The 18,594-nt window shown below is 35.2% G+C and overlaps 2 protein-coding genes and 1 long non-coding RNA gene across 8 annotated transcripts; 1 reads left to right on the top strand and 2 right to left on the bottom strand.

Annotated features, from left to right (window-relative positions):
- Nucleotides 1-2,195: 2,195 nt before the first annotated feature.
- Nucleotides 2,196-5,335, top strand: LOC140887020 (THO complex subunit 4C-like). The gene is made up of 6 exons (XM_073294016.1): nt 2,196-2,402; nt 3,271-3,414; nt 3,498-3,566; nt 3,873-4,057; nt 4,806-4,865; nt 4,967-5,335. Exons 1-6 carry the CDS (start codon nt 2,196-2,198, stop codon nt 5,133-5,135), a joined length of 834 nt encoding a protein of 277 aa, XP_073150117.1. The 3' UTR covers nt 5,136-5,335.
- A 1,756-nt stretch (nt 5,336-7,091) lies between these two features.
- LOC140891563 (glucan endo-1,3-beta-glucosidase 2-like) lies at nt 7,092-9,883 on the bottom strand. 2 transcript variants are annotated; one of them, XM_073300117.1, is made up of 3 exons: nt 9,541-9,883; nt 7,564-8,817; nt 7,092-7,488 (listed from the first exon to the last, which is right to left on the bottom strand). In XM_073300117.1, exons 1-3 carry the CDS (start codon nt 9,596-9,598, stop codon nt 7,313-7,315), a joined length of 1,488 nt encoding a protein of 495 aa, XP_073156218.1. In that variant the 5' UTR covers nt 9,599-9,883; the 3' UTR covers nt 7,092-7,312. The 2 variants fall into 2 exon arrangements, with proteins under 2 accessions (XP_073156218.1, XP_073156219.1); XM_073300118.1 differs by lacking the exon at nt 9,541-9,883 and adding an exon at nt 9,164-9,295.
- Nucleotides 9,884-12,153: 2,270 nt separating this feature from the next.
- LOC140890670 (uncharacterized) lies at nt 12,154-16,336 on the bottom strand. 5 transcript variants are annotated; one of them, XR_012152246.1, is made up of 6 exons: nt 15,828-16,336; nt 15,568-15,674; nt 15,237-15,345; nt 13,111-15,105; nt 12,664-13,033; nt 12,154-12,583 (listed from the first exon to the last, which is right to left on the bottom strand). It is a non-coding gene; the product is annotated as an uncharacterized lncRNA (long non-coding RNA). The 5 variants fall into 5 exon arrangements; XR_012152244.1 differs by having other exon boundaries at nt 15,934-16,336; XR_012152247.1 differs by having other exon boundaries at nt 15,237-15,302; nt 15,934-16,336.
- Between the last annotated feature and the right edge of the window lie 2,258 nt (nt 16,337-18,594).

The following is an 18,594-nucleotide window of genomic DNA, read 5'->3' as shown; positions in this document are numbered from 1 at the left end:
ATTTTAGGTTTCAAATTTTTTTATATCATGATTTTTTGTTCAAAATTTATCCGATGTTTCAAAATTTTAAATTTTTTGATTCAAAATTTAAAAATTTTTAATGGTTCAAAATTTGAAATTTGATCGTATATTATCGCTATTTTTTTTATTTCAGTTAGATTTTATGTTCATATATATATATGTGAAAATTTTCATAAATGTTATATATAATAATATACCAATTTTTTGTTCAAATTTAAAATTTGATTGGATGTTAGTATGTTATCAATACTTTATAATTTCAATTAATTTTTGGTCAAATATGTAAAAAAATTTTTTTGTAAATTTTATATATAATAATGTATCAATTCTCGGTTTAAACATTGAAATTTCAAAGGATGCTATAAATACTTTATAATTTCTTCTAATTTTTTTGTAACCATGTATATGTGTAAATTTTGATAAATATTATATATGACGATGTAACATTTTTCAATTTAAAAAAATGAAATTTGATCGGAAGTTATTGCTACTTTTTAGTTTTAGTTAAATTTTTTATGTCTTATGTATATTTGAAAATTTTCATAAATGCAATATATGATGCAGTACCAATTTTTTATTCAAATTTTAAATTTAACAAGATATTATCAATACTTTTTAATTTAATTTCAATTTTTTGTTGTGTACATATATGAAAATGTTCATAAATACTATATATATTGTAATGTATCAATTTTTTTTGTTTCAAAATTAAAAATTTGATAGAAAGTTTCACGAATTCTTAATTTTGGTTGACTTTTTGTGTTATATATATGTAAAAAATTTCAAAAATGTTATTTATAATAATGTATCAATATCGATTCAAAATTTGATTATATATCATTATTTTTAATTAATTTCAGTTAAATTTTTTTTGCCCCTATATATGTTAAAATTTGCATAAATGTTATAAATGATAATTAGGTTTTGCTTAAGATAATCGATATTATGGCTGGACCCACCTGAAAAATATAGAATGCATTAAAATATATACAATGATGTATCATTTTATTCAATTTATGTTATTATTTTGAGTGTTGTGTTACTTTTATATGTTTAGTTCTCACTAATATTTATCATATTAAATATATAAAAAAATTTATATAATATTATTTTTTTGAATTTTTTAAAGAGTATCGTTGTAAATGTTTGGTATATTGATTGTTAGTAAATCAATTTTATATGTATATTAATTATAAACTTGATATAAATTTTTTATGATATATATTCTAAAAAAATAATAATAATTTATTAAAATATTAATACTCTGGGGTGAAATACTAGTTTAAAAATAAAATCCAGGATGTCGGGTCGGGTAAATCGATCAAAATCCTCCACAAACCCAATATATATCAGATATGGGCTGTCTCCTCTGCAATAGTCTTGTAAATCAAGAAACCCTAGCCTCTTCTATTTGTAAGTCTCCCCACGCCGCACGCAGCTCTCGAATCCCCTCCGTCTTTTCAGTATTTAACTAATAGATTTCATTACCGTTCGATTCTTCTTCGATCCGCGCAAGATCTGTTGTTCGCCGTCTTCGCTGTTCGGGATTGATTCTGGTATGGTTTTTTTAAATCAACTGCACGTATTTCGATTTTTATGTTAGAGTTTTCTCTCTTTCATTCTACGAACATGATGATGCGATTTTTTTAGAATGAATTTGCTGCTGAATTTTTTTGATTATTGTGGGAATATTTGTTTTTCTAGGCTTTTCTGCGATGTCGTTAAGATCCGTTTTAATTGTTTAATTTAATGATGTCCTGGGACTCGTTTTTTGTTCTTTGATCTGATTTTACATATCCTGTTCAATGGATTGGTGGATGCTAATTATATTTTCATCTACTTCTTTTCATCTTCTTTATTCATGATAGATGTGCAAATACCATGTTCTAATAATGGGCCCTTTTGGAATTAATTATGTTTCTAACAAAGTTAAATTCTTTAGGTATCGTCTTAGCACATATGTATAGGTGAATTGATTTGCATTTTCCACTTTGAAAGAAATAACTGATTTTGATTTTGTTTTGGATCATGCTGTTGCTCTGATGTGAACTTCTATCATTTTTGTATGGGAAAATCGCCCGATTTGCAATTGGATTCCCACTTTTCTGCCACTGGCACTTATTTAGTAGTGTGGATGGTGTTCTTGTCACAGGAATTTGCTGTATTTGGTTTCAATGGCCTCCTTGGATATGTCGTTGGATGATATGATAAAAAGTCGCAAAAATAGTGAGCGAAACAGAGGATTTGGCAGCTCAAGAGGCTCACGAAGGGGACGAGGGCCAGGAGGGTCATCATCCTGGGGTGTCAGCAGAGCATATGGGCCACCTCGCAGAGGTCCACTGGGACTTAATACTCGACCGTCAGCTCAAATGATTGCCAAGGCAAGATTAAAATTGTGGATGTCTTATGCATTACATAGACAAATCTGCTACGCCCTTAGTACGTTACATGAAGATTTCTTGTTTTGCTTTAGAAATCGAAATCTGAAAGATTTGCGGCACTATTCGTCATTTGGGGGAAGACACGGTTTTGAGCCTGGAAAAATGTTATGTTGTAGCAAAAGTTCCTGAGTTTTCTGACAGTTTTTCTGTTCGTGAGGCGGTTTTTCAGTAAATGTTGGTTTCTGACGAGCAATTTGCGATGGAGCTATATGTCAAAAAGTGGAAGAGTTCCTAGCCCCTTAGGAAAGAATGACACTTTGCATCTTATATAGAGGAGCTTCATTATCTTTATGCTAAGAGCTTTTGCCATTAACATCCATTAAGAACTGAAAGCATGAAACTGCTTTTCCATATTTATCGATAATAATTATTAATCAGGGCCTCTCTGTTTATCGTTACCGGTATTCATTTGGGGGAGTTAACGATGGATTGTTTTGATGTATGAAGAATGATAATATGATCTATATCATCCGTACATGCTGGAGTTATTTGGGGAGTTAGATTTTCTGTCATTTCTCAGTTCATGGCGTTTTGCAAGGGTGGCTTCCTTCGCTGAACTTCAGAACTGGAGCTCCACGTCCGGCATGACACTAGTTGGCATGCTGTGGATTTTATCTCGTCTACCATCAACAATGTAGACTAAATTGCATTCCCTTCTTTTCAATGGATTAGATTCTCTTTTAGAGCGTTTTCAATGTGACTTTGTCCCGGATATTTCCTGATGTTTCAATAAAAGAATCTCAACTATTTTTTTGTGGTCTAATTCTGACGCTTTTCGCAATCTCGATGATTGGTTTGCTTGCATCAGACCTTCCGCAGAACCAAGAATATGATGTGGCAGAATGGTCTTCTTGAGGATAGTCTTAAAGCTGCTGGGTTATCTGGATTAGTAAATGGTACAAAGTTGTACATTTCCAACTTGGACACTGGAGTTTCTATGGAAGATATAAGGGTACCAATTTTGAGCCGTGTCTTTTGCTATTTTATGACTTTGCAATACTTTTCTATAAGTGCTGAAGATGGGCATGGGGACAGGATCTATTTTCTGAGATTGGAGAGCTGATGCGCTATGCAGTTCACTATGACAAAACTGGACGTCCAAGTGTAAGTTGGAGCTATATATGATGAGTTAAATTTTTTATCCCCTTCCTCATATTGGCTGCTGGTCTTAGAAATAGTTAATGGAAAATGTGTTATTGTTTTTGTTTATATTTTATTTGCCCTGTGTAGGAGGGTTGCTCTGTATATTCCGACTAGCTTGTATATTTTTGCTTTTGATTTTGATCGTTCTTACCGTTATTGAGTGGAAAGGAAAGCAACCAAAAGCATTCTCTGTTATTTTTTACTTGCAGTACTTGATTGCTTTAATTAATTTTTCATCTTTTAATAATTTCTTCGCCTATTAAATAGGGATCCGCTGAAGTGATTTTTGTCCGAAGGAGTGATGCATTTCAAGCGCTTAAGCGATATAATAATGTCCAATTGGATGGGAAACCCATGAAGGTCGAGATAATTGGTGCTGATGCTGAGATCCCTGTTTCTGCTCGTCTGAATGTTTTTGGAGGTGCTAATGGAAAAAGAACTGTTGTAATGGGGTATGCGGTTCTAACCTTTTTAATGTGTATTTTTCTTTACTTGGTTGTTATCAGCTACAGTCTATGGTCATTTGAATATAAGGTTGATAAGATATCGAAGTGTTTTTTTTTTCGCCTTCTTGTGTTGATTGGTCTTATGCAAGTTCAAGTGATACTTGTCTGTAAAATTTTCCAAGTTATCAAGAATATCCTGGATAATACCAAGATTTTCTACTTGGATTGATATATCCAGTATACTGATCTATAATCCACTTTATTTGATATGTTCTCTGAAACTAATAATGTTGATCTGTCAAGGGAGATCTGGTCTGATTCTTAAGAGTAACACTCTTGTGTGACGGGTAAATCCTACCCATATTTATAATAATAAGTAATACTTTAAACTTTTGACATAAAATGTAATACTTTTTAATGGTTAACCCATATAAGAGACCCGTCTCAAAAAAATGACCTTGAGACCGTTTCATATGAGTTTTTGTCGATTCTTAATTAACATCAGATGTTAGCATGCTTCCCTTGCTGTACGTGAATATTAATTTAGTGGCCTTTTTACTCCTGGATCCTTCTTTTAAGGACTTCTTAGCTTGTTTGCTGTGTGTGTTATTTGTTGGCAATCCATTTGTTGATGTTTTTATGCTGGAACAGCCCAATTATCGGGGGGTCAACTTTGTTCTGTATATAGCTGTGTCAGTAGCTATAATTTTAGGAAAGGTTGTTTTCATGATACTTTGTGATTGATAATACACAGGTCTGGAACTGGTCGTTTTGGGGGTGGCCCTAGGGTGGACAAGAATAGCCGTGGTCCCATGTAAGTTGCCCCTAAACCCATTGTTTTGTACTATCTCAGTGATTTGTTTTACAGGAGCTGGTTACTATTGTACCAGTAGCTTATTTTCATCACGTTGACAGTCATAGGGGTCGTGGTGGTGCAAATTTTGGTCGTGGAGGTGGACGTGGTGGTGGCCGAGGCCGTGGTCGCGGTCGTGGTGTGGCTCATGGGAGAAAGATTTTGGATAAATCTGCAGATGAACTTGACAAGGAGCTGGAGCACTATCATTCTGAAGCTATGCAGAGTTGATGGTTTACTTCAACCCTTTTCTGAACTTGGTCTGGAAAGCTATGTATTAGATAGATCTTTAGCTGTACAAATTCGAGGTTTAATGTTCTGCTAGATTTGGTTTTGGCTCTATTGCTGATGGTTGCTTGTTTGGGATTTTGGATGATATTACGGTTTCTCCGTGGCGTTCATTTTATGTTTCATTTGCATTATGACGGTGATATGTGGCCTTTTCATTTTCAATTTAGAAGTTTGCAGCTCATTTGAGCCAGTAATGCCCGGTGACACTTTGATATGATAATTTTTTAGATCCTTTTTTATATAGTTGCCTTTTCCTTGGATTTTTTAAATTTTGATTGATAAAATTTTGTAATATTGTGTAGTGATGTTTTAGTCATTTTCCTAATATATTTTTGTTTTGGTTTTTATTCATAATCATGTCGCTTATGAAAATAATAATAATATTAGTTCTCATATGGTATCGCTATTTCAAAAATGAAAAAATAGGTCAATTCTCTAGATGTTCCATATCTCTAATCTCCCATGCCTTAGTTCTGTACAAACGTTATCATTATTTGTGGTTTAAAGAAGAGAGATATATGCTTCTTTTTTAGGCTATAATCTTAATCTTAAGTTTTACAAATGTATATGATATTCATACATTTTATATATTTAGTTAACAGAAAACACAAAATATAATGAGGAGATTATTTTATTTGGAATCTTTCATCGTCATAGTAACAAAAAAATCTCTGATTTTAGTATATACTCTAACTAAGCTTTAACTATATTATAAAAGAGAAGCTCAGTTTTGCAATCCATTACAAGACAGGTACAAAAACAACGATATAATACCACTGCCCTTCCACTCCTGTATAATTGAATATCGTGATTTCAGCATTTTTGTTCGTTAAACAATTTTAATTTTAATTTTTTTTAGCATATTTTGATATGTTATTGAGCTCTCAGATAAAAGGCCAAATTCTTCCACAGCAGAAAACTGAAATGGATCGAATCTCTCAAAGATTTTAAGCAAAGTAAAAGAATTCCCCATTCACATTCGAAAAAGCTTAACAGAGTTCTCATCTTAAACTCCGTGGAGAGAAGATTCACAAAACCACCATTAAGCTGATCCGAAGCTAGACGGCGAAATCTTCCTTTAGCGTAAAATCTAATCGAGATTCCAGATCCATCAGCTTCTCTTCGGTGTGGTTAAAGCAAATACATCATCATCGAGCATTTTTACACTAAAAATCTGAAACAAAAACTTCAAAGAGTGTAGAACTCACGAGAAAACGCAGTAATCTATGGAGAAAAATAGGAATCTGCGTGTCCAGGAGTACCAAAAATATATATGTTTTTATGGCAATCGCTTCTATTTTCTGTGATTTTTTTCACACAGAGGAAATAATCAAATATGCAAACCGATTGCGGCAGGAGACAGCGAGAAAATTGAAAACAGAACCAAAAAAAAAATAAAAACAAAAACTAAAAATGTAAGCAGTGGCTGGGCCGCAGGTATAGTCGCCGTTTATGTTAGTTCCCATGACCTCTATTTATACAAGGAGATTAGGGTTTAGTTTGAGGCGACAAAATATAAAATAGGGTAAAATAATATTTTATAGTTTATTATTTTGTAAATATCTTTTTTTCCTTCTGTTTTTGTTTAAATAGCTTTCATTTTTGAACTTTTTTTCCAATAAAATAAAATAAAATATATTCCAAGCCGAAATGTAAAAATTTTTAGAAGCCAAAACAGAGGAGTTATATAGTAATAGGAGCGAGTGAATAAAATTATAGAATAATCAATTTATTTTTTTCATAAATTTTTTTTTTTTTTTTTACTTGAGAGCACGGTTGCAGTTAAACCTCAAGCACAAAAGAATTAGCCATAAAGTTGGGACCATGATCTCATATGCTTAATTTTAATACTCATTCACAGTCCATAAATATATTTTTTGGCACCATTTGCTCGACTAATGGTCAGTACTTATCATTCGAAACCAATCAATCATTGAATCATTGAAAATAATTGGTGAAGTTCCAATGCCAATCCCCTGGGATATCCTATCCTTGGAAAGGATCGAAACTGGGATTCAGACTAAACAATTCTCCATTTCTTTTGCTTCTTTTTTTTTGCAGGACAAACAGAAACTTGGCCAACAATTCCAACTCCAAGTTACGTCCGAGCATGGAAGCTACAAAAGAACCGAAATCCACCCCAAAATCGCGACTACAATACAGTTAAATGACTGCGAGTTCCCATATAGGAACTTGGCTGGAGAGTTGGAGCTCTTCGAATCCATAGCCGGAATGGTGCTGTTCAGCATTGTGCCATTTTTATCACTTCCACGGAAAATGCACAAACCATGACCTGCAAAGATAGGTAAAATGAGTGAAACAAATCAAATGACTTGTAATTTCTTGAAAAAATAGTTTCTATATTTACTTGGATTTGTAGTCGTAATGGCAGCCACCCCATTGAAATCACAGCTTCCAGACGTCTTTCCCATTTGATGATAATAGGCATCGAATGCATATGTTGCGTGGGCGAACACATTATCTGGATCATAGCATGCTTGCCCCTGCAGTATCGATGAACAATCTACTTTCCCAGGTCCACAAGCCCAATCCAGAGCAGCCTGCACCATTTTGGGGTCGGCGCTGTCTTTTGCTGTGCAATAAGTCTGGTTTGTTGTGTCATTCGCCAACACGGATCCTGAGCCGATCAAGTTCAACACATACACGGGAACCCCATTTGCATCAAACAATCCCCAGTTTTTCTCAGACAGAGGCCCTGCTTTCGTATCCTCGTTGTATAGCTCGTATATGTAAGTGCTGACGCCAATCCCAGGATGTTTTGGAGTTCCAGTTTTGTTCAATATGTGTCGTATCACATTGCTGTTGTAAGTATTGGCATTATCTAAAGTGGCATCAGGCTCATTTGCGTCCCCTTTCGAGGGCCAGCCTGTTTCGGTAACCATAACAGGAAGATTTGTGATGTTTAGTGAAGCCATTGCAAAATACGCGGCATCAACCATAGCATCAAACACATTAGTATAGTGAAGAAGAGTGTTTGCATCAACGGCTTCTTTGTTACTCGGAAGAGGCTTGAACAGGGCATAATCTAATGGGATCACACCGTTTGATTGCATATAGTCAAAGTAAGGATATACGTTGAGCATAAAATACGAGCTTGTTGATTGAAGAAAATCAAGGACAGGTACCAAAACCGGATTCCACGAATGATTAAAGAACGCTTGGGACGGCGGGAATGAGTCAAGAATGATGGAAGATGCAAGTGGTGTCGAAACCTTGATCTGTCTATCAAGATTTGAAGCCACAAGAGCTGAATGGATGAATCTGAGGGCTTTAACAAGAACTGGAGCAACATTCGGCAGGGACGTAAAAACCTCAGAACCAACACAGATTGTTGTAATGTTGGTGGCAGGATAGTGTGCAACCACGTTCTGAGATACCCAATTCGCAGCAGTCGAATTAGATTGACCAAGGCCTAGAAGCTGGTCGTTCGGCACAGAGATAGCAACTCGGATACCTGTGTTAGCAAGAGCAAGGAGCATTCCTCGATCTGCATTGTACAGCCTAACGTGGCGGATTTGCTGAGCTTTGAGGAGTGCAACTACTTGAGTCGGGTGTGGCATATCTGAGAGGTCCGTTCCAATGTTCACTCCAACGAATGCATCTACATGAGACAAGTTAAATTAAGCTGCCAAACTCTATGGAATATAGTTGATATCAATAAGATAACTCGAAACATTTTAAGTTAGCAATAGGATTGTTACCATTAGTTAATCACTTCAACAAACTCGCAGTTAGGATTTTCTTTTCAGTAAAGTTTCACACGATTCAGTAAAAGGACAAGAGATTGGATGGTGGAAAGCAAAAATATTCCCGTGTAATATGAAGCCTATCAAATGGTTACAATTTCCTGCTAGAGCCCGGACAACTTACTTTCACTTTCAGTGAAATAAAGCAAAAAATAAAGGCACATCAATGAGCTGGAAACCATGAATTTATCCTTTTGTTACCTCATTAAGGTCTTATGTTGTCTTCTACTTCGAACAAAAAAAAGAGGTTCCATATTCACACAGACACACAGTGTGTGTGTTTGTGTGTGACAAGATTGCAAAAATGGCAACACATAAGATGTGCTAAAGAACAGATTCTGGCGTTCATTTGAGACGAGTTCCCACCTGCATTTTCAACCATAGTTCTCCCCCTTGCTCGAGGTTTTTGTGCTGTCTAAAATCTATGATATGTGATCACATACACGCATAATCAGATGAACAATATATAATGGCTACACACGAGCAAGTTGTTCGGAAAAAAAAACCCAACTTTAAAATCAACGAAAGCAAATCATGTAAAGAGTTCGATATAAAAAAGTTTGTTGTTTTTTGTTTACCTTCATCAGCTGAAACAACAGATACCATCAGTAGCAAGACAAAAACCACTAAAACCATGTTGTTAAATACTTCGGAAGCCACCACAAAACTGCAAGAAAAGAAGAAGGGAGAGGCTTGCTGGAATAATGGTTAGTAGAAATTAAGGTTGGAGCATATTTGCATTTAAAAGAGAGAGAGTCGTGAAAGAGGTGAAGCACCAATCACCAAAAGTTGTTGTCAGATGATCCAACGGCTATGGAGTCGTCAGTATTCTGTCCTTTTCTCTTTCATTCGTTAATCTTTAGGAGAGGAATGAATTACCTTTTTGCTGCATTTCACATATTCCAATAATTTATTATATACAGAAACCACAAACAGATTCATGTTTGGAATTAATACTTTTCTTGGTAGCCGTTAGAGGGTACAATTTTTCAGATGTTTGGATTATATATTAGTGAGAGTGGAGCGAGTAGATTAATGTATAATAGATAGGGCCATAATGTTGCAAACATTTGACACGATCGCTGAGGTTGTCGGAGAATACAGCCAGCCAGCCTGCTTTCAACGGTCAAATTCTTTCTTCATTTCTTATTTTTCACAATTTTCATTTTTTGTTTAAAAACCAACTCAAAAAAAAAATTTCTTAAAAAATGATGGTTGGTGTCCAGATGTACAGTATAGAAATGATTTTTTGGAAAAAAAATTATTAAATAAAAAAATAGGTTTTAGAAACTAACACCCAAAATTTCCAAGTGTAAAGAATATTTTTTTTTTTAACAAAAAATCAAAATCATAGGCACGCATGGTAGAAAAAGAGAGACTCGTGTATTATACTATGCAAGTGTAACCCAGAACAAGAAAACGCCCTAGAACAGTAGAACTCATTTTTCTTTAATTTGTAACCTCGGAAATATTAAATACACGTGGGATTTGGAACTTGGAAGTATTGCTCGGCAATAGGCCGCCTAGTGTGAATATTTGAAGTCAATAAAGTCCTAAATTCCTAATCATAAGCCCAAATTACAAGAATTTGGATCAAACCCAAAACTGAGAAGAAAAGGTACACAACATGGCTCGATCGCACAGAAAATAAAAAGAGGAGCCCGAGATACAAATCTAAAGTGGGATAAATGATAGATATGTAAAGTGTGATAAATGTAAAGTAAATTAAACCCTTTTTTTCATTTGAAGTGTGATAAATGTAAAGTAAATTTGCGTTCAAGAATTCGAAGTTGTCGCTGCTTTATTACCATGTTTTCGTGCGTGTTGGAGACATCGGAAACAACACGTAGTGCATATTGTTGTATAAATTTTTTTTTGTCTCTCCAGTTTTGGCATACGAAAGTTGCATCTGATTGTATTTAATAGGAGTGCAAACGAGCCGAGCTACTCGTGAGCAGCTCGTGAGTAGCTCGGTCAAAGTTCGACTCGAGCTATGCTCGAGCTCGAGCATACAATCAAGCTCGAGTCGAGCTTTAAATCTATGCGCTCGAGTAGTTCGCGAGCTACTCGATAAGACACATATATAAAAAATATATAATATAAATAAATATATATAAATATAATATAAATATATATATATATATATATAAATATATGCGCTCGAGTAGTTCGCAAGCTACTCGAGCTTTAAACTTGTTGTGATTGATAAAACACAGGTCTGAAAGTGGTCGTTTTGGGGGTGGCCCTGAGAATAACCGTGGTCCCATGTAAGTTTCCCCTAAATCCATTGTTTTGGGCTATTTTAGTGATTTGTCTTAGAGGAGCGGGTTGCTAATTGTACCAGTAGCTTATTTTCACTATGTTGAAGTCATAGGGGTCGTGGTGGTTCAAATTTTGGTCGTCGTGGTGGGAGAGGTCGTGGTGTAGCTCATGGGAGAAAGATTGTGGAGAAATCTGTAGATGAACTTGACATGGAAAGCTATGTATTAGATAGCTTTACAAATTCGAGGTTTAACGTTATGCTAGATTTGGTTTTGGCTCTATTGGTGATGGTTGCTTATTTGTGATCGGATGATATGTACCGTCTTCTCGGTGACGTTTATTTTATGTTTGATAACTTGCTTTTTCATTTTCAATTTAGCAATTTGCAGCTCATTTGAGCCAGTAATGCTACACGCTTTGAATGATTACTAGGTAGGGACACCTCAATTTTTGAAGAGTTTACCCTTGTTTATAGTTAGTATAATAGGGAGGGAATGCATCAAATTTTCATTCAATTCATGTATGATTTCAATTAAAAATTTCAAAATGACGGATTTGAAATAAACAGGTGAAAATAATGGTTTGCATCTAAAACTTAAACAAATAAGTTTCAAAAATTTAACAGGAAAAAGGAGAACAAGGTCGCAGAACAATGGAAATCAGAAGGTTAAATATCAAATGGAAATTTATCCAAAAAGAAAAAAAGTGGCAAGTATTCAAATGTTGAATTAGCATGTCCCACAAGTTTATTAAGGAAGTATTTGCAATCACTAAAAAAAATTGTTTGTTAACTTTTAACTTAAAAAATCATTTTTGTGTGTTTTTTAAACTTAGATTATGTGTTAGCTTATGCTTAACTTAATTAAAATCCAATAGATAGTCATGTGATAATTATGATTCTTCAAAAGTGATTCTAATAAGAAAGATCATTGTTAAAATCACTCTAATAACTTATTTATCAAACACTACCCAACTTTGATTTTTAGATTTTCACATATGTTTCCAAACACTGCCAACTTTTGATTTTTCTTAACTTTTTTATAATTTATAAATTAATCACTTCTACAAAAGCACAATCTATTGCAAACACTCTCTAACTCTACCATGCATCTGACTTTCCAGATTGTTGAATCCTTGGCAGATGTCATACATGTTCCCTCAAACAATCTCTTGCGATCATACGTGTTTTTTGCATGAGTAACGAAATCAGTTCCTGGTTTATATCGCCCTTCCATCATTCTTTCAAACTCTCTCTCTCACTCACCACCTCCTCTCTCTTTGGGAATTGAAGAACCGGGAACAGCTTTCCTAGATTCATTCTTGTCATTGGGCCCCAAGGATATTCATCTTCAAGAAAATCTGATCCATACAAAACATTAAGTATTTGAATAGGAAAACAAATGTCAGATATAACAATTTTATTCATCACATGCACTAACCAGCTTCAAAGCGTTACAGTCAGCATCCTCTTCTTCGACTTTCCGTTCAGTGGCAGCTAGTTCCTCCCTCAAAAGCTGATGTTACACCAACGTTAACAACATGAAAACCCTACTATAAGCAGTTTCCTAACACCATTGAATTATCGATTTCAGATACATGTCACGTGTAAAACTCTCTTCATACCATCCCACAATTCATTTATAAAGTATCTAGAATCTCATTTTGGCAGTGTTCTAAATGTCGGTTGCCTAGGCACCGCTTAAGCAGTAGGCAGTCGTCGATTGCCCCACCTTTGTCTGAGTCTGAGGCAGTTCGAAGCCATCCAGCGGGAGAGGCGGTTGATGAGATGAATGATTTTAAAATTCCAATCTAACATCAAAGTCAAATAATTTTAAAAACCAATCAAAGACAATCAATTTAAAAAACCCTAGATAAAATAAAAATACCTCTCTTTTGAATTTACTTTGGTTTCAAGTGTCATCCACCATCAACCAACCGCCTGCCTCAAACCACTTCCAGCCGCCATCCGCCGTTGTCGCCATCAATCACCACCTTAATTGTCTTGTTAGTTTGCATTTATATATTTATTTGCACTTTTTTTAGATTTTATTATATTGTATAAAGCTTCTTTACGTATAAATATTATTTAGTTACATATATCACATAAACATTATGATTATTTGTGATTCCTGATTACATTGCATGGTTATATATAATTACCTATAAAATAGCTAAAAAATTCAACCGCCAGGCGGTCACTGACCGCCCTGCCACCGCCTCCCGCCATTTACAACATTGCATTTTGGTGCTAAAAATTAGCTGAATATGTTCATAACTATTGACCTAAATAAATTGATTACAAATAAAAGCTTGAACAAATCAGGCACGGGCTTGCTTATTTCTGCTTCGATAACTACTAATTCCACAAAAACTCGTTGTCTACTTGGGGGGTTTTTACAAGAACTTGGCTTTTATTTCCAGATATTCTATATCGATAATATTCATCAAACCACCATCTGTATTTCATAAAACATTCGAACTTTTAACAGAATATTAGGCAGCAAACAACAATTTTATCATCACATTTCAAGAATACATCATATAAATATAGATGTGCAAGCAACACACACGAACTCACGCACTTAAAATTATAATTCCCTACAAAACCAAACCATATATCGGAACACAAGAAATCGAAACCTCTAAGAACTGTCAATTTAGTAACATAAAGAATATATCATATGCATATAAATGCGCACGCAAGCACGCCCACACAAGCACGTATAAAATTACTATTCCCAATAAAACATTATTATTCCCAATAAAACTAAACCCTACATCGGAAGATAAGAAATCGAATTCAAGTTTTAACCTCTAAGATCTACAAATTTGATAATATATATGAAGAAAATATCATATACCTACATATGTGCCACATCACATAAAATTACTATTCATGACAAAACCGAACTATACATCGAAACATAAGAAATTGAATTCAAGTTTTAACTTCTTAAGTTTTATCATCAATTTAATAATTAAAGAATACCTCATATACACATAGATGCACACACGCGCATAAAATTACTATTCCCGACAAAACCAATCCATACATCTGAAAAATCGACATAAAAGGAAAACATACCATAACCATAAAGAAAATTAAATATTGATGTATATTCTTTCAATGGAAAAAATTAAAAAAGGGAAGTAATTCAGAGATTAATCGAGCATTTCTTCTTTTTAGTATTTTCCATTTTGTTAACCTTTTATCAACACTCACTACTAATCGTTCTCAACATTTAATAAAGATAAGTGACAAAATATCAATGCATACAAAAGCAACACATTGAGATGCTGAAAGGTTTGTAAGAGTCAAGAACTGAAGCCCACTATTGTATAATTAATGAGATGTGTGTGAGATCAATAACAAGGATTGAATAAATGTTTCATATGGTCTATAATTCTAGCAGCATGGAGAAATCCTGGGATAGTAAACACGAAAAATAAGAAAAAAACTGATCATGGACAGAATGAAGATGATAGACCATGTGAAAACAAACAATAAAAAAGAAGGCGGTCACTCCTAAAAGCAAAAGCCGACACAACCGTTAACCACTCATGAACAAAGCAGAACACATATCTAAGAAAATTTTAGGCTAACAAAATAGCAGATCTAAAAACAAAGAAACACCGGATTCACAGTAAACACCTATGGACAAAGGAAAACACATAAAAACAGAAATACATTGTATATCATGTATACAAACAAAAAGGAGAATACAAAATGAAAATCAGATCTCAATCTAACAATAAAAGAGAAAGCAAAGAACGTTGTACAACATGTGCGTAAAAAAGTGAAACCAAAAAATCGATGGAAATAAACCTGCACCGAGCTTTGCAATCCCAATCAGAATCCTATCACGCGAGACGGCAAGCACCTATGGACACAAAAATTAAAATCAAATGAGAAGAAAAGGGAAAGCAGATGTGTTAATCAAAATATGAAAACAGAAGAATATTGTAAGTGTGTAGTTAAAGAGAAGAACCAAAAAAGTCTACGGAAACGAACCTGCACCACAATTTGCATTCCAAAAGTGTAGGCGATCGGAAGATGGAAGAATGATACAAGAGAATACTGAGCAAAAGTGATCCTCTTTCAGATTTGAGTAAAAGATTTGCTTCCAAAGAAATAAAAAAAAACGATCAAGAAACAAAGCTAAATGAGAAAGACAGCCTCGGAAAGCAATTAGCATTGGGTGAGACAGTGAACAAAACTTAGAACACGATATAACATGCAAAAATGTTATAAAGATGCAGGAACCCCAAGTGACATGATTTAATTTCAGAAGTCTTCCAAGCTTGTAACAGCATGTGGGAAAAACAAAAAGGAAAAAGTCTACCGTAACAAATCAATATGAAGGTTTCCACTGCGAGGAAGAAGCCGCAAGCCACAGAAAGTCGAAAGAGAAGAGGGGAGAAACCCAAACAAGAGTCAACGGAGGTAGATCTGGCCAACAAGAACAACGATTTACCAAATCAAGACTGTAATAACAAAGCGAAATACAAAATTTTTCAATCCCGTCACAAAACAAAACAAAACAAAAGACATTAAAACTTTGCATTAACGAAGGAGGAGGAGATGACATTCAGGTTGTCAAACCTTTAAACAAAGAGCCGATAAAACAATAAGCACATGTGGACACAAAGTAAGAATGAGATCTGATCCGAGAAGAAAGGAGAAAGCAGCACGTGGGTAAAAAAAAAACCTAAAAAAAACGATGAAACCAAACCAGCACCAAGCCTTGCAATCCCAAACAGATTACGCAACACACTTCCGACTATACGTTTCATCGTAGTGTAGTAAGATGAAAGCGAGCGACAGAGAAGCGGTAATCACTGTTCCCCTCCACCACTCTTCCGTCGACAGGTTTTTCTTGTTGGGCGGCGTAGGTCCAAACATATAGACACGTGTATTTTTGAAACAGGAGAAATTAGCATCGAGCAGATCAAAAGATTGAGGAATTATGCGCAAATGTCATATTGAAGAAGCAGGGAAGAGAGTTGATGGTGACTGGCATCCATTGAAGCGGTGGAGAGCAAATAATTAAACGCGTGTATTGCGGGATGACGGCAAGCGGCAGGAAACTGGTCCTCCTAACAATTAGCAGGTTTTCATATATGTAGATGTAGATATGATAATTTTTTTGATCCTTTTTATAAAGTGGCATTGTCCTTAGATTTTTAAATTTGAGCAACATGTTTTTAATAAAATTTTGTAGTATTGTCTAGAGATGTTTTTTTTTAAAGTAATTTTCCTAATATATTTTTATTTTTGTTTTTTTATTCAAAATCATATCGCTTATAAAAATAATAATTCTCTATCATTATTTCAAAAATGAAAAAAGGTTAATTCTCTAGATTACCATAACTTTAGTCTCGTATGCATTAGTTTTTGTCGATTTAATCTGTAGTGACCCGTGTCGTGATCACCTACTAATCAGAAGCTTAAGCATGCATTTAACTTAATTAATAAATCATCATAATTGACAGCGGAAAAACATAAATAAATCCTCAAATAATGATACAACCAAATCGAATAAATACCAATTAAAATCTTAATCTAAAACTCTTCTGAAAACTCCTGCTACCAAGCCCTGGTCACCGACCAACTACATCTCTCGCTCCTGATCCACCTGTAAACCTGCCCCGTCGAATGGAGTGTCCGAGATAAAAACAGAGACGTGAGCGCTAACGCCCAGTACGTAAAGTAATGAATATACAGGTCTATATGATGCATGCAACATGAACTATGAATGCTCTGGGTAAATAGGGATCATATCTGGAAAATCATGCTCAGTACACAGGCGTCTCCAATATGTGCACGCTGCTCCAAAGATCCAGTGGGTGCCACACATATTGAACCCGATCTTGGACTATCACCGTCCTGGGTAAAACCGCACATGCTGCCCCGTCGGTCCAGTGGGTGTCACACGGTACCCGATCGTATAATAACAACAACCATAGGGCTGAGCGACCTTAGAACAACTTGCTATCTCAAAAGGATAACAAGCTCAACATGATATGCAAATGCCGCATACAAATCATGAACAGTAAATCATGTATATCATGACAGATAATAATGCAACACATAAACATGTATATTCAGCTGGCTATCTCAGTCTGTACTTACGTACCTTAGTTCTACTAGGCAAGCTACACCAGCTCTAATGTCCAAACCTATAGTTCGCACTACAATGCAAAGTACTCATGTATTACCACTTTAATCTAAAAGACTTAATTAGACTATAGCATACTCCCTATTTACTATAAGAAACCAAAGTCATACCTTCGTCCGTCGTCAGCCCGCTGATGACGCATGCCCCAGAGCCTGGGCATAGCCTAGCTACGACCCCTAGACGACTCGCAGAGCTCCGCCGCCTGTCTGCTACTATGGACATTGTTCGCTATAAAAAAAAATACTATTTCCTACTCCAACTCTTAAAGAAAGAGTCCCGAAGCCCTTAAAATAGAGCCATTACCGGGAGAGGAGAGGAAATTGATATTCCAAAATGAGAGTCTCGGACCCCTTTTTGTAGGCCTGGGTTCGGAGGCTCCGAACCGGGCATGGTTCCCACGTGTAGAGTGCATTTTTGACACCTCAATCTGGCGGGAGTTCGGACGGTCCGAACTGGGTTCGGAGGGTCCGAACTGCCACTTGTCCGAACCACTTTTGACACATGTTCTGCACTGAGTTCGGAGGGCCCAAACTCGGGTTTGGAGGGCCCGAAGTGGTCCGTGTGCTCCGAACTGTTTTGTTCCTTCCAAAGTCATTTTTTGACCCCCGGGACCTACCCAACCATTTTCGGACGTTCCAGATCTGATTTTTCACTTATTTTAACCAAATAAGGTCTCCTTAAACATGTTTTGACACTTTTAAAATTATATGTTATTTTCTAACATGTTTAAAATCTCTTAATCTTGTAAAATGGAACCGGGCTACTACATAATCTGTACAAATCGACCGCCACTTTAGTCGTAAGACTATAACTAAATTATCACAATATTATCTTAATGGATTAGACATAGAAATCACAATTTCAAGCCCATAAACGAAACTTTTCAATATACACCAAACAAAGGTGCTTCAAAATAATAAATGAACATAGACTCCATAGTGAAAGTAATAAATCACTTCCAAATTGTCAATTCTTCTATGCATAAGCATGTATCTTTAGTACCATGAATGTAGTAACCCGCATTTCTAATTAGTGATTAATGAGTAATTAATCACGTGATCATGTTTAGATTAAGTAAAAACATGATTAAGTAAGTTCCTGTTGGGATAACGGACTTCAGAAATGGATTCAGAGCACTCGAATTAGTTGAATTGGTTCAGCAGGATCGGACGGTCCGATGAGGAGTTCGGA

Source organism: Henckelia pumila, chromosome 3 (assembly GCF_033568475.1).
Source record: "Henckelia pumila isolate YLH828 chromosome 3, ASM3356847v2, whole genome shotgun sequence".
Classification (NCBI taxonomy): Eukaryota; Viridiplantae; Streptophyta; class Magnoliopsida; order Lamiales; family Gesneriaceae; genus Henckelia; species Henckelia pumila.
This window is presented reverse-complemented; position numbering and strand designations above follow the sequence as displayed.